Source organism: Centruroides vittatus, unplaced genomic scaffold (assembly GCF_030686945.1).
Source record: "Centruroides vittatus isolate TY-2023 unplaced genomic scaffold, ASM3068694v2 scaffold_464, whole genome shotgun sequence".
In the NCBI taxonomy this organism is placed as follows: domain Eukaryota; kingdom Metazoa; phylum Arthropoda; class Arachnida; order Scorpiones; family Buthidae; genus Centruroides; species Centruroides vittatus.
Genome location: NW_027122710.1, coordinates 300,163 through 316,499, shown reverse-complemented (window position 1 = coordinate 316,499; position 16,337 = coordinate 300,163). Strand labels below are relative to the sequence as shown.

Sequence of the window (16,337 nt, the reverse complement as noted above, 5' to 3'; positions counted from 1 at the left end):
TAATAATAAAAAGTAATAATGCATAATTTTTTCAATTATTATTTTTAAATGCGGATAATTAAAGTGTATCTCATTACAACGGAGGTGACTTCCTATTACGATAAATAAATAATTAATTGAAAAAATAATGTGAATTTAGAATTGAGGTATCGAATTTTTCAGTTCAGTTGAATTTATGGTTTACTTTAAATTCAGTTCGAGGCAATAAGAACAAATAATGTCTACATTTAAATTTACCCTAATTTTTATTTAAAAAATACTTAAGTATTTTCGTTACAAAAACTCTGATAAAATTTGAAAATAAATGAAAAATTAACAATAAAAATAATCTACTTAGACTATATTAAGGTAGTAAAGAATTGTTCTCTCCTTACAATCAGAAATAACGTGAAGAGAGGAAGATAGAAGATGCAATTAACAACACAGTATTTAAATTATATGTAAATATTAAATTCTTTCACAATGTGAATTTAGTACTAAAGTACTGAATATATATTAAATATTGAATTCATTTCAATTTAATATGAACGTAAAGTTCAAGTTTCATTTAAATTTATAACAATTTTTGAACAATGGCTCTGCAAATGACTCTTTCAAAAACTTGATAAACATAATAATAAATGTTTAAAAAATATTTTAAAAGTAATATATATTATGAAAGAAGCCTACGTATACTAGCATTAAGATACCTTTCAGATGGGTAGCAAAAGAATCGTTAACTCCTTACAATCTGAGAAAGTGCATTCTGCACACTATCATGATCACGTACTTGAGAAGAAAATCGTAAATTCGATTTTCTCCAAGATTTACTCAGGGATTCTAAACGCGTTACACTATTTTGTTACATTGGATATACAATTTCTCGATATCTTTTTTCTTCTTATTATTATTATTAAATTGGGGAAGTTTATAATCAAAATAAACATAATGAAAATCATCAATCAATGCTTTCTGCATCACTCTCTTAATTTAAAATTGATAGTTTTCTTAGAACTAGATTACACGGATAACCTATAATCTTATTAATCAATCTTCTGTAGAAAAATGTGGATAATAAATTAAATTTCTAAATCAACTTTATCATGAAGAAAATAAAGAATATATTTATTCATTATCATACAATATAAAATTTAAGATGATAGATAAAATTTCTTAAAATTTATTAATATATAAATTATAATTATCAATTGTTTGGTTAATTTTTCGAGTTAGAAATTTAATTAAAATTTTACAAAATTTTTATAATATTTTCTTTAAGGAAATTAGTTAAAGAAAATAAAGATGAAAGCAAGAAGGAGGAGGAGGAAGAAGAAAAAAGAAAAAAAGGGAGAGAGAATTGTTTGAATCTATCGAAACTCTCTTCTCTATAAATAAATATTGAAGTTATTGAATAATAGAAGTTTTATGGAGAGAAGGTTGGAGAATGCAAATAGCAAAAGATTTTCCTCTGGTGTATAAAAACTCAGATCAAAACCGTTAACATCTGATTGAAAAGTAACTGGGCGTTTCACAGCCCGACATTTCCAGCAGTTGGATAAATGGAATTGAATGGAGAAAGAGAAGATATCAGATTATGGATGGGGAAAGTAAAATCTTCCATTTTTCATGATTAGACCAGTTTACCCTATACAATTCCAAAGTCAAGGTGTTGAAAATGAAGATATATAACATAAAATCGATTTGTTTACAATTGGTACTTCATAAAAAGTTCAATCGTTAATTATAGAAAAATCAAGAGAAAACTCTAAAAAATCACAAATACAGCATAATAAAAAAGAGAATTTAAATTAGCAAATTACAATTAATTACTATATTTAAGTCATGCAAGCGATAACAGGGTAATTCCTGTTATCGCTTGCATGACTTAATGGAAAGGATTGAAGTTACTTACAGCGATAGTAAGTTAATATACTATAAATATCAGAGCTTAAAATATTTTCAGGTCGAATCACTTATCTTATATATATAATGTTTGCTAACTCACAGGGGAATTCCGTTTTCTTACCCGGTATAACATCAGGACACTTTTCATCAGCTAGAGATGGACGTAAACGCAACTGGTGATCTTCCTGAGGCTCTCTGCAACGGATATTAAAAGTTTTAAGCTATTCGAGCAAACACACAATTTCTCGACAATATTTGTTATGATTTTGTTTCTTTTTTATTGTTATTATTTACATTTATGCATATTTTTCTTCGTCTTTAGCCATTTTTCTAATTATTAATAACCTTAATCTCATTGGTCTAACTTGAATTTATTAGTTTACAATGTTAATTAATTTATTGATAAATTTATTTCACAATTTTTAAAATATTTTTCTCCGTAATAATTGCACATATTCATTAAAAATTAAGCTTATTATCATATTTCTACGCATGTAAATTAATCAGATCAAATTAAAATATTAATTACAATTAAGAGAGAAATATTAAGTTTATACTCATAGAAAATAGTAATGTTTTTATATTAATATATAAGAAAAAGTTTTAATAAAAAAAAATCTGTTGATTAACTTTGAAATCTTTAATTTAATTCGTCTCAATGAATAAAAATGCTGATAAAATGAGTTAATAAATTAATTTTTTCTCTTTCCTTCTCTTCTTTTAACGTATACCGAAGTTTAGGTTTATATTCTAATTTATTTAGTAACTCGAAACTTGTAAAGTGTCTACTAAGATAAAGAGTATATATATTCCTTCCAAGTACTTAGACAGATGTTTCAGTATTGATTTTCACTCAACAATAGAGATGTTTTGTATAGTATTTAATCGCAAGATTCTATAATTACTCTCTTCATAGTAAGTAAAATTTCAATTTTACTAATTAAACTATTAATATCTTAATACAGACTTTTGCCATATAATCAATAGACTTCCTAATACACATAAATATAAATTATACGTTCATTCGCTGCTTTTCAACCGGTGGTACGCGATCCCTTAGAGGAGAAAAAAGAATTTTTTCTAAATAAAGTAACCTGGCTTTCAACTCACTAAAAATGATTTATCAAACTAAAATACATCGGAAAACACTAAGTATAATCCAATTTTTTATGGCAAAGAAATTAAAAATTAAATTATAGTTCTGTAAAAAATAAAAAACAAAAATAAAAAATTCAAGTTTTTGGGTTAGGTTTTTTTAGTGGTAGTAATTTAAATAACTGTATTTTGAAAGTAGTTACATTTCATAATGATGTTTTCTTTTGTTTTATAAAAGTATATATGTTTTTTAGAAGTAAATAGTGTTTATTTTGAAGAAATGTTCGTGTATACAATGTATGGAAGCTCTTAGATCTTTCTCAATGGTGTGCTGTGCACTAACTTCAACTTCGTTGTAGATCAAGCTGAAGACAAAATGATTTATGACTAGTTGCAAGTAGTGGAGAAAAACTAGAAGATAAAAGTTCCCCGTTGGTTGAACCAAACAGTTCTTCATTTCATCTTTATTTGGAGTTTAAGGTAGATTAGTTTTATTTGATTTATTTTTAAAATATTTTCTACTTAATCGATAACAAATATTTATATGTTTTGATAGTACTTAAAATGCATGATTTATTTTTATTACTTCAAATTTTAACGTCGTGAATACTTGTAAAAAACATGAATAAATATTCTAATTTTAATATTAAATTGTATGTAATATTGGATAGTAAATGGTAATTTTGCATTAATATTCTTTGAAAGTGTTCATTTGCAAACGTATATCTATGTTTGAATTGGTACTGAAGTAGATTTATGGTCCTCTAAAGCAATTATTTTTATGGAAATGTATTATATCTATCTAAAAAAACATAATATTGTTATCGGTAAATATGTTGTATAAATGTCATTTTCTCATAACATTAAGCCATGATTCCTTTTCTTTTTGTAACATTAGGCAATAAGAAAACATTAGAAAAAAACATAAAAGTGTATATATATATATAGTTATTATAGTTTTGACACAATATATAAAATGCTTTTTGATATAAGAAACTCAGGAACTGTACATTGTTGAAGTCAGTGAGAAACGTCATCAAGCTGTCCACCAAGAAAAATCATCCACCTACTATGTCATCGGTCATGTCTTATCTAACTCAGCTAGACAGTTATGCAAGGATTAAAGGAACTCTTATTGGGGAAATTCCGTAGTTACCATGGTAACTCTAGTCAGCAAGCTTGAAGGATGACAAATCGTGACGTGGATCTGTCACAGAAGCCATACACGCACTAGCAACAGAAAACATAATCGGTAGGCAATCAAACATCAATGTTACTTTAAAAATTTTTTACGATTATTATTCCAAAAAATCCTTTTAATATAAGAAGAAAATATTTATTCAAACTTACAATTTAAGAAACTTTAAGAATTTATTGAAGAAATTTATCTGTTTTCTATCGATTGATCAAAAAGATTCTTCTACATTTCTCACTCTATTCTTTTTGTAATTGGAAGAAATATACTTAATGAAAAATGATTTTAGATGTCACTTAATAAATTACAACTTAATAAATTAAAAATATATATTTTTGTTAGATGATATCTTATGCATGAAAATATATACAGTAAGGAAATTTCATATTTATTTTTCTGCTTTAAGAAAACTTCTACAATCTTTCATTGTCATACTTTAGTTACATTTACCTGCATGACATTTGTTTTGGCTTATTTTTTGACAAGAAATATAACATAATATTTTTCCCTCAGTTAAAATTTATTTGAATGTATTCTATGCTCGTAATTTGATCCTTCTACTAATATATTTTAATGGATTGTTTACGAGTCTTCAAACGGTTTCTATAGTAACATATCGCTAAATTTCAAGATAAAAAATTTAATATATTTATTTTTCTTAACATTTTAAAGGATAATAAAAATGTTTCGGGTGTAAAATACATTAAATTTCCGCATAAAAGTGCTTAGGAATTTAGTAAAGATATTTAAATTACAGATTAAGAACTGTAGTGAATTTTTTTAATGGAGAACAAATAAAACTAATAATAATATTAATTTAATGGTTAGAAAATATCGTCACTATTTCGTAAAAATTTTCATTAAAAAATTTTACATCTTTACTCAATTTTCTTCATAATATCTTAATAAATATTCTAATGTATTTTTTCCCTTTAATTTAAATATTAGTTTTGAAATATTTATCAAATTATTTAATGTAATTATATGATTTGATTTTTTGTTGTAACAGCTTTAAAAATTTATTTTAAAATTAAAAATTCAAGGAGGAAAAAATATATTATGTTAAAATAATATTTTACTCTATTAAATTATAATATATTTTTATATTAATCTTACCATTAAAAATGTGTTTTTGTTATAAAATTATCCATTAAATTATATTATAAATTACATTTGTAAATTTTACTCTAAATTAAATATTTTTATTAGTAATTTTTAATACGACTTTTATTGAAGCAATATTTTTAAAAATCCTTTAAAAATTTTAAGAAATTTATTATTCTATACATACATATATAATATATTAATATATTATTTATTTATAAAAGTAGGGTTATATAAATATAATTTTACGCTTACTTTTCACCGTGCCTTCTTTTAACTGTGTTAACTGTAAATATAATAAAAATAATTGTTTTAAAATTTTAAAAATAATTTTTATATTAATAATATAATTCTATATATTATTAAGATGAGTTATCCAATTATAGATAATTATCAATCGAGGGAGATACAGTATTTCTTTTCTAAGGCATTATCTTTATAATCAATAAATATTTGATTTATAAAATAAAAAAACCGTTTTATAAAGATTAAAGTATTAATAATAAAACATTAAAAAATATAAGACCTTACAAATTTAATGCTTTGTTACAATTAAACATTGTATTTTCCTACAATATCATTCATCCATTCAATATTACGTGTTTTATCTTCAACTTCAATATCTATCTTCCACAATTTTATCCCAGAATTTAGTATGAAGTCTCGAAGATCATTTCTAAAAATAGCGAAGATTTTACACTCTAAAGATGATTCGCCTTCCTCCAAAGTCTTTGAGTTCGTTTGATTGGCCCTATCTTTGATGAAGCTAAGTTCCAATAATTCAGTTGTGAAGACATGCAGACTGGTCAGTTCATTTACAAAGTATTTTCAATGTTGCAAAGCTCGAGTTGTGGGCAAACATATTAAACACGTTATAATATAGTGTGTGCTTCAAATATAATTCAAATCAACGTGTAAAGTCATTTATACAAAGTTATAACCTGTTCAATACGCGTACACTCATATTCAATGTATTTTCATTTAAAAAACCATGAAAGGAATTAACTGGGCTGTTTGTTCTCTACATTTGAATTCTTGGGACATATTTTCGTAGAGATATCTTGAGAACAGTGTACCAAACCAACCTAAAGATTATGAAAGATATCGTCATCTATCAAGAGTGAAATCTTCGCTATTCATAGACATATTCTTCGAAGTGTCATGCCAAACTTTAGGATACAATTGAAGAAGATCGAAATTGAAGTTGGAGATAAACATATGCAACACATTGTAATATAGATAGTTTTTCATGCTGATTTGGATTGGATTGATGAGCTAAGAAAACGCAACAGGTGGACAGATCGCCCACGTAATTTACCAAGAGAAATGTCTCCCGAGAGGACTTTCTATCGGAAACTGGCCACTATTTAGTTGTTGGACACGTGAAAAAAACCCAGAAAATTTTACATGGGATTAGTTGGTGGTGTGTGAATCCGTGACCATTGTTCAGTGGTTTATCCACTTCGGCCAATGGTGAGCCATATGATGATTTCAATGATGTTTGAGAAAAAATTATATAATCCTTGTTGAATTGCAATAAAACATTACATAACATTATGGCCATCTGTATATTAAGTCAAATAATGAGTTAACAGTTAAATTAAATTCGTATTTAATTCTATTTAATTTAATTTAATAACTTTTATGTATATATATCAATATATATATATATAATATATATATTATAATATAATATATAAAATTTTGGTTAAAATTTGTGAAAAAATTTAATAATTTAATATATTTTTTATTAATTCTGTTAAAACTATTTTAACTGATGATAACAATAATTACACTATTGGCCATTAAAATTGCTACACCATAAAAACGGAGTAATGTTCAAAATAACCACTCAGTCGGTTTGACGAAACACAAAATTTATATTTACAGTAAAATGTACAAAATAATCCAAATTAGAGTTACAATTAATTATGCACAAACACTAGTCTGAACAACAACCGACTATTCCCGTACAAATTCGTCGAAAGAACTCCTTACGAACAAACAGACTTGTAATTAACAAAACCTCCGAGTCAGGAACAAGTTCGTACACAACCTCGTAACTTCCAACGAGAGAGTTAGTTAGCACCTCGATAACGACGATCTCCCTTGATCCGATCCGATCCGATCCGATCACCTCCGATACGATGACAGCCGATCTCGATACGAACTTCGATCCGAGCTTAAATAGTTGACGGCGTTCGAACCCTGCTCCAATCAAATTTGAATGTTCCCGCAACGGCCGCCAACGGTCACTTCCCGCCGGCCAATCGTCCGATGGTCGACGATTTGAAACTTAACGGTTCTTCCCACGGAAGTTTCTAACGGTCGTTTCTACCGGCCGATCCTAACGACTTTTCCGTTATGACAGTTCGTTATAACAAACAGGTGGGAATCGCGCGTCTTGGCGATTCCATACCTTACAAACGGCATGCAACAAACGCGAGATTTGCATGAAAAAGGAAGAAGGTACAATATGCTAGGTGCTATGTACCTCAAGATACCTGTCAATTTAATCATGTCTTCCTCTCATTATATGTATGTATACAATAAACATGATTTTGTTATTTACTTTCCTTCCTGGTGTAGCGATTTAACGGCCAGCAGTGTATTATTGACTCATAATTATTGTTATCAATTCTGAATTACATGAAAAAAACATTATAAAATTAATTATGAAAATTTCATTTTAATCATGTTACATTTTTAAAATATATTAGCTTATTTTGAAGAAAAATAACATAACATCTTGAATGAGTGTTGCGGTTATATACTTTTTGTTTTTACAAGGATAAATCTGGCAGATAGACATTTCAATGAATAACTGGAAAGACAGACAATTTATTTAAAAGGTAAACAATAATTTATATATTTCTAAGCTTTTTATAAAATATAAAAGCATTTTTGTGTATGTTGCAATTGAAATTTTAGCAGAATAAAAACCACTTCATCTTTAAAATTACCTATGGAATATTCACATTTATTGTTTTGGAATTTAACTCAAATTTTTTCTAAAACTCGAAATTACTACAGCTTACAATTTAGAACAAAATAAACAATATTCTGCAGCAACTAATTTAGTTTTACATTCCGTAATTGTTACATTAAAAGACTTATATATTATAAAATAGAGACAACAAAAAATCTTTCTATTTATAAATTTTAACAAATCATCATTTGAGATGATGTCTTGAAGTATCAGTATTTTCAACAGTATTTATGTGGCAATTTTTATCTAAATATTAAACTATATTCCTTATGTCCTGGCCTTAATAGAAGATCTTGCTAGATAATCCTGAATATAAAATTCTATTGAATAAAATGCAAATAAAATTCCAATCTTCCTGCTTGGTGGAGGATGAGGAGAAAGATTTTTAGTACAAAGGCCTTAGTAGACAAAAGAAAACTGTTATCTGTTAAATGGATAGTTTACTTGCGTGCCAACAAAAGAGTACTAAATTGTCTACTAATACAGTTTACATATACTAAGACAGTTTACTTAAGTCCCACATAAGTAAACCGTCTTAATATAAGAAGTAAACTGTAAGTACCATGTAAGTAAATTGTGCCAGTGTACTAGTGGACGGCTGAGAATCAATGTTTGCTAAGACCAAATCCACATTTTAAAATTTCCAAAAATTTAGGCCCTATAACTTAATAAACACTATCGAATGTGTAACTATAAGGAATGTGTCTTACAGGAATAGCTATGAGGATAATCAGAGATAGATATCCGGTTTATCGATTAAAAAAAATCGAAATTTAATCAAATTTAAGTTTAATGTTTATTATAATTTTAAACAAAATAAACATTTTTTAATAGTAAAACTTATATAATAATAGGATTTTTATTTTTAGTTTAAAGTATTTTAAAGTAAATTTTATCCTTTTCTTTTCTTGATTTCCACTGAGTTTATTTTTAATAAAATAAAATAAAAATAAAACAGTAAAAATGGCTGGCAGAAAAATTTCGAAATCACTCGAGTCGAAACTCCAAATCCATACTTATGGATTTCCAAAAACTTTATATCACTTATCTTAATTCAGTATTATTGAATCAAAAGAATCTTCAAAAAAATTGATTCATTTATAAACAAAATGAAAGTAAATTTGTTCAAATTTATGTGCCGAATATTTAAATATATCAAGGGATTTAAATACGAATTAATTTAATAATTAACTATTATTATTTTTAATTAAAAACACAACTATAAACTGTGTACGATTACAAAATTAATAAATACTTAATACCTTGTTAAATTTGCATTTTGATAAATTATAGCCAAGGGGATTTTAATTAAATACGTAATTTTAAATTATTTATAATATATCTTTTCTATTTACGAACATATTTAATGAGAAATGCAATTATATGCTTATTAATTGATATATTATTATGACTTACCTTTCAGATAATAATCAGTCTTGCATTTGACTATAATGATGATTAGAAATGCTACTAGAGCCAAACTTGTTACAACTGAGCAAAGAATAATCATGACAGGACTAAATCCTAATCTCCAACTATCTAGAACAAGAGTTATTACTCATATTCTTCTCAAGCTTCTTAATAATAAGTAATACATAATATACAAATGCTATCGATAAATGTCATAAAGAACATTATTATTATTAACTAATCGATAATATAAAAGAATGTAAAAATATGTAAAAATCCAATAATTAAATGAAGAAATTTTTAAATAAGAGTAAAAATTTTTACAATTATTGATTAGAACTTACCAGTATCATCCTCTCTGCGTTGACTTGCTAAAGTATAGGTTTTGATTACTAAAGATTTGCTCTTTCCTTTGTTATTCACGGCATATATAACCAGAATTAAAGGAGTATCGGACGGTAAATCTCTTACGTAGAACCACGGTACATCAGCTGTTATATTAACAAGTAATCGATGGATAATAGTGTCATGAATTTCCAATACAAAATGCTGCTGGAGCCCACCGTTATAACCTGCATTGCACTGAATAGCAACAGTATTATCTGTTTGATTTGTAACCGAACAATTCTCAACAGGATCAGGAGGGCCTAGAACATATAAAAAACAGCGATTTTTTAAAATAAACCAATCCAAACATACAACTCCAACAGATTACATAAGTGAAATATTTTGCATTCTTTACAAAGTGAAGCGTGTCATGTGAATAAATCACGCACTAAAAAAAGCATTTTTTTAAAGAAAAGCTATTTAATTTAAAACTTTATAAAATTTTTAATCATTTTAATTTAAAAATTCTTAAAGTATATTTAAATTTTAATATAATTTTCGTCTTTAGAGAGTTTATATTCGTGTAGAAGGAATGATAATCACACGTATCTAGTGCAATTTTTGTAAGAGATTTTTTAAAAATTTATAATATATAAATTTTAATATTTATTTAAGGATAATGGAATAGAATCGATATATTATTATAATATATAAAAATAAATGTGGTAATGAATGCATATCTTCCGTTTTGCACGATTGATCTAACGTAACCATGTGATAAGTTATAATCATTCATAATGCTGTCAGATTTTAAGCGTATCGATTATATTTTAAGCATTGAAAATCTTCTAATTTTTAGAAGAGAAGTGAATAATTTTATTTTCAATTAACTATACCATTTTAGAAAATCATTTTATTATATAGATAATAATAATTTTATATCAATTTATATTTTATTTTAAATGTCAATTTGAAATAATTTCATTTAAGAAAAATTACAAAATAAAGAAAGAAAAAAGAAAGACAGATTTAATTAGATGAAAGATTGATAAATAGTAATTACAATTGTAATTACTTTTCTCTACTATTCTTTATATAAGATAAGTTGCTTCAATAAAAAGTATTTCTTTTAAATAGTTATACACGTTATTAATCTTGTCCTAAAATAAAAATTAAAGCATATTTGAACATTTTAATAATAATTTTAAAAGAATCTTTATTAAAAAGGTAACTTAAATTACTGAAATTATATTCAATTTATCATAAAAAAACTATGTTGTTAAGAGGTTATATACAGTCAAAACAACCTCTAAACAACTTTTAACAGTCAAAACAACCTCTAAACAACCGCCCATCTCTTACGTTTCTGTCACTGACAGAAACGTAAGAGATGGGCGGTTGTTTAGAGGTTAATTTGTACGCATTTCAAAAAGAAATTTTCATCAAAAACTGACTGCCGTGTATAGGTGATCGTCATTGAAGATTCGACTATATATTGAATAGTTAAATATTTTATTATAAAGCAAATTCATATTTTTAATGAAAAAACAAAAATTTATATAATATTTTTCATGTTCGTTAAAGATAATTATTTAATGATATTTTTTATTTCAAAAAGTTAAATTAAATTATAGCTTAAAATTTAATAATAGTAATAAGTAATGGAAATAAAATATTATTATTTTTTTCATTTTCTAACAAAATTTAATAACATTTTAATCTGAAATGTTATCCTTGAATTATTTTATAATTTGATATTTTATAATCTTTTCTTGCTTTTTTTTAAATGAAAATAAAAAAAATAATAATATGCAATTTTTTAATATTGTTATAGTATTAAAATTACGTGAAAGCAGTACAAAACACCTACAGTTCTAATAAATTGTTCATATGAATATTTAAAAATAGACATTTTTCAGCTAATTTATTATTAATGGTACTCGAATTTTAATTATTTTAATGTTCTCGATAAAGTTATATTAAAATAAAGAATCTGTTCTGAAAAAGCGTCTGAATAAATTCTGTAATAAATAAACTAATAAACTTGCTGCTTAGTTTGTTATATATATATATAAATTAATAAACTAAGCAGTAAATTTATATTTATATTATATTTATATTTAATTTATATATTTATCCTAGTTATAACAGTTCTCGATATATTATATATTAGAGAAGATCAGATAAATAATTCTGGAGTCACCATTATATGATATGGCAAATTTTAAAAATTCGATTAACTGCAATATTTTTAAGGCAAGAAGAATAAATATATTATCGTTTATTTAATTTTTTAAAGATTTTTAATATAAGAATTTCTTGTACTTTGCTGCTATATCTAAATTAGAATATTGGCAAGCCTCCCGATGTAACGGATATTTGCCACTAAGCGACCGCACTTCTCCTATGTAATCCATTATATCGAGAATGGATCGTGCACTTATTAACAAAGAACGTTACGCACCAAATTAGAATTATCCGATTACTTCAAAATTCGGCATACTACTATATTCAAACAGATATAGAAATGATTATAGCTGTGGTCTGATTTTAAGCCAGGTAATGTCATCACGGTGCTTTAAAATCACTAGTTTAGTATTTTATAAATAGGTGTGGCTAGTCAAAACACATGTACAGAGATGCCAAACACTGGAAACATCCAAAACAGACCACCTCTACGAATCCTACCATTAGGACTCTAACATCATCAGCTTCTTTTTCAGGGTGCCAACATAAAGAAGTATTCTACAGATTGACAGCGTATCGTCATTTGGGGACGAATCACAGCTCTGTTTGAAAACAGACCACATTTTTAGTGTGAGAAGACTCACTGGTTAGAGCTTAAATCGTACTTTTAATATTGAATGGCACATTGCTCTTACTGGTCTGAACAGCCATCTGATATGGCAACCGGTCACTCCTAGTAGTGGTGCGAGGAACATAAATGGCACAGCCGAAAGTTCAAGAAATTCTGTGCCTCGTTTGTTGCCTTTCCTAGCAAGGCTACAAACAACCATTTTCTAGCGAGATAGCGCATGGCTGCACACAGCTGGGGTTTCCACACATGCTTGTCCCGCGGGTTTCCGGATTTGTCACCAATCGAGCATTTGTGGGGCCAGATGAGATGCTAGCTTCGACCATCTACAAGTGAAGGATCTGGAGCCGGCAATACAGAATCTGAAAACAAATCTGTCACAGGATAGTGTAAGGTGCCTGGACGCCTGTGAGCCGCCATACCGGCCGTTTACATTTTAAAGTAAATTTTTTTAAATGTTAAATAAATATTGTGTAGAAGATTCTTTATAAATATTTTAATATAAATATTTAAAAAGATTTAAAAATCAATTTATTTAGAAAAAATATGTAAAAATAATAAAGTTTATTAAAAAATTAATTTATAATATTTTAAGTTATATCTACAAATAATTAATTAAATACTTATTGACTTTGTGTGTTATTTATTGAAACAGAATGAAAGGAATGAAGTTGAAAAGAATATTTTAAAATTTTTTAAACATTAAAATATTCTTAAATATTATCATTATATAAAAAATAAATGAAATGTAAACGAAACCATTTATATTTAGGTTCTTTTTTATATATACAGTAATTGGAAAAGATTCGATTTTTATTATTAACTCGAGAGAAAATATATACAGTTCCTTGTATTATGATAGTACTATACATCAACTGTGGTTTCGGCACATTTTTCTATTTTTTGATATTACGATTTGCTTGGTATCTTTCCATTTCATCCTCTGTCACAGCATTTTTTTATCTTCATTGCTCGTCTTTCTTCTTTTTTTCCCTATTTTTCACTACTCATTTGGTCAAGAGATTCGTCCTTCTACTAATTTGACCTGCCAAGGGTGCAGGCCAAATTCCATTTTAACTTCTTTTCTTTTCCTATAAAATTCTTTGTCATTTCAACTTTCTATACTTTTCTCAGTTTCTAAGTTTTATATTATTTCTTTGAACATTAAGATTCTTTCTATAACATTTTTTACTCAACTTCTTATTCTACTTCCTATAATTGGTATAAAATATTATTTCTAATGAAAAAGTTTTAAACTATAATATTTTTCTAGATCTGTTCATGATAGAGTTTTGAATCGCTCTCAGAACTGATGTCCTTTTTAACATTAAAATTTTTTAAAACTCAAGTGAAAAATTATCTAGTTTTTCAACTTTATAAAATTTTCTGAATTTTTATTGAATATTTTACTATAAAAAATAAATTTTACCTCATAATTTCTTTATTTTACCAAATTATAATGATAACTGTTCATGATACTCCCTACATTCCAATTTTTATAATTACTTTATTCAATTTATAGATAAATTTTTCGTTTGGAAACAAAGTTTTAATCAAGTTACAAATGCCCTTCGTCTAAAAACAGAAATGAATTTCAGTTCTCTCTTTTGTTTTTGTCTGTGCAAATTTAAGTATTACAATTATGAAGTATGTTCATTCATCCAGAATATAACATTAAAATTATATGTAAATAATTAACCATATACATTTTTTTAAATGTAATTTTTCTCATCAATTTCTTTGAATAATATTAAAAATATTCCAGAGAAAATTAAGTTAATTGTACAGTTACAAATTATAATGCTACATTCTGAATAAGTAACTTTATATTAAACTTATAATGTTAAAATTGAATAGATAGATAAAGGTTACTCCCACCTTCAATATGATTCATACTATAATTAAATATAAATTAATCCTTATGATTTTATCATTAGTAATGAGAACATAATTAAAGATCTGTAGATTTATAAAATTAAATATTCAATATTATAGAAAAGTAATGATTAGTAAAAGTGCAATAAGTTTTGCTATATTTATTACTAAATATTATTATTTACTGTGTATACATATATTATATAAAAGTAATCCAAATTAGAGTTACAATTAAATATGCACAACCACTAGTTCCTGAACAACAACCGACTATTCCCGTACAAATTCGTCGAAAGAACTCCTTACGAGCAAACAGACTTGTAATTAACAAAACCTCCGATCAGGAACAAGTTCGTACACAAACACGTAACTTCTAACGAGAGAGTTGGTTGGCACCTCGATAACGACGATCTCCCTTGATCCGATCCGATCACCTCCGATACGATCACACGATCTCAGCAGTGTTGCCGTTTTGAAATTTCAAAATGTACTGAATCTCCTTCAAAAAATGTACTATTTTCCTTCAAAATGTACTATTTCTATGGTTGGTTGCTTTTGATATTAATATACCATCATACTAAGTTTTTGTGCTTATTTCAAATTCATATTCATAAATACTTTAAGTGAATATATATATATATATAGGTTATATATAGGCACGTAAACAAAGTATTCATGAAAAAATATATATATGTATACTTTCAATCTGCCACATAGGCACTTCATTAAATTAAATAAAAGAATAGTAAGACAACACTTTCTTTAATAAAATTAGCAAAATCAATTCTACAAGCATAAAAAATTGCAAATCTTATCTTACAAGTTGAACAGATGTATTATGTCGTCTACATCTTCAATCTCTTCTGTTTCGGTATCGTGGATAGCTATTGGGTGAGTTTCTTTAAGTTCTGGGATCCAATCGTAACATTTTCGGTTTTGGGTTTTTAATAACTCTTTTGATAGCAGAAAAGCATTACAAGTGTCAACCTGAAGTCTATTGCGAATCTTTGTCTTAATTAAATTAAGTTGTGAGAAGACTCTTTCCACACAAGCACTAGAGTGGGGAAGACTCAACAAACTTGTTGAAAGCTTTCCAAGTATTGGAAACATCACGTCGCCATTGTCATCTTTAATTTTATTTACTTCATACCAGAAAGTTTCTAGGTTTTCAACTGCACAACTGGTTAACTTATCACGAATTTCAGGCAGCAGTTGCCATTCTGTGTTCAGCTCTTCATACTCATGTTCAGACACAATATTAGGAAAATGTGTTACCAGGTTTACAACTGATCTAACATTTCCAGACAAAGCAATTTTTGGCTCCAACTTCGTTATTTCCTGCAAGATCAAATCATCAAAAGGAAATTTCTTTTTAATTTCTGCACTTAAAACAATATAGAAAGACTGAATGCTTGAGAGAAATAGCTTCATGTCTTTTTCAGGGAATTTATTCTTTGCAATCTGAACTTCGCACATTGCACCAAGATATATTGTTTCTATTCGTTGAAAATGTCGTGAATTTTGAGTGTCTATCTTGTTCAGCGGTATTGAATCCACATAATCTTTTTTCAGATAGTTGTGCAAAATTGTTTTAAACAGAGAAGATATGTTTGGCAGAAGTGATGTAATACGTGGCCTCTCGC

At 26.6% G+C, this 16,337-nt stretch overlaps 1 protein-coding gene across 1 annotated transcript in view; it reads right to left on the bottom strand.

The window, feature by feature from the left end:
• Nucleotides 1–16,337, bottom strand: part of LOC136989292 (nephrin-like) — a 124,288-nt gene that overhangs the window by 11,854 nt on the left and 96,097 nt on the right. The window contains 4 exon segments of the mRNA XM_067287413.1: nt 2,006–2,079; nt 5,534–5,564; nt 9,684–9,806; nt 10,022–10,324. Coding sequence (XP_067143514.1) covers nt 2,006–2,079; nt 5,534–5,564; nt 9,684–9,806; nt 10,022–10,324 — 531 coding nt within the window.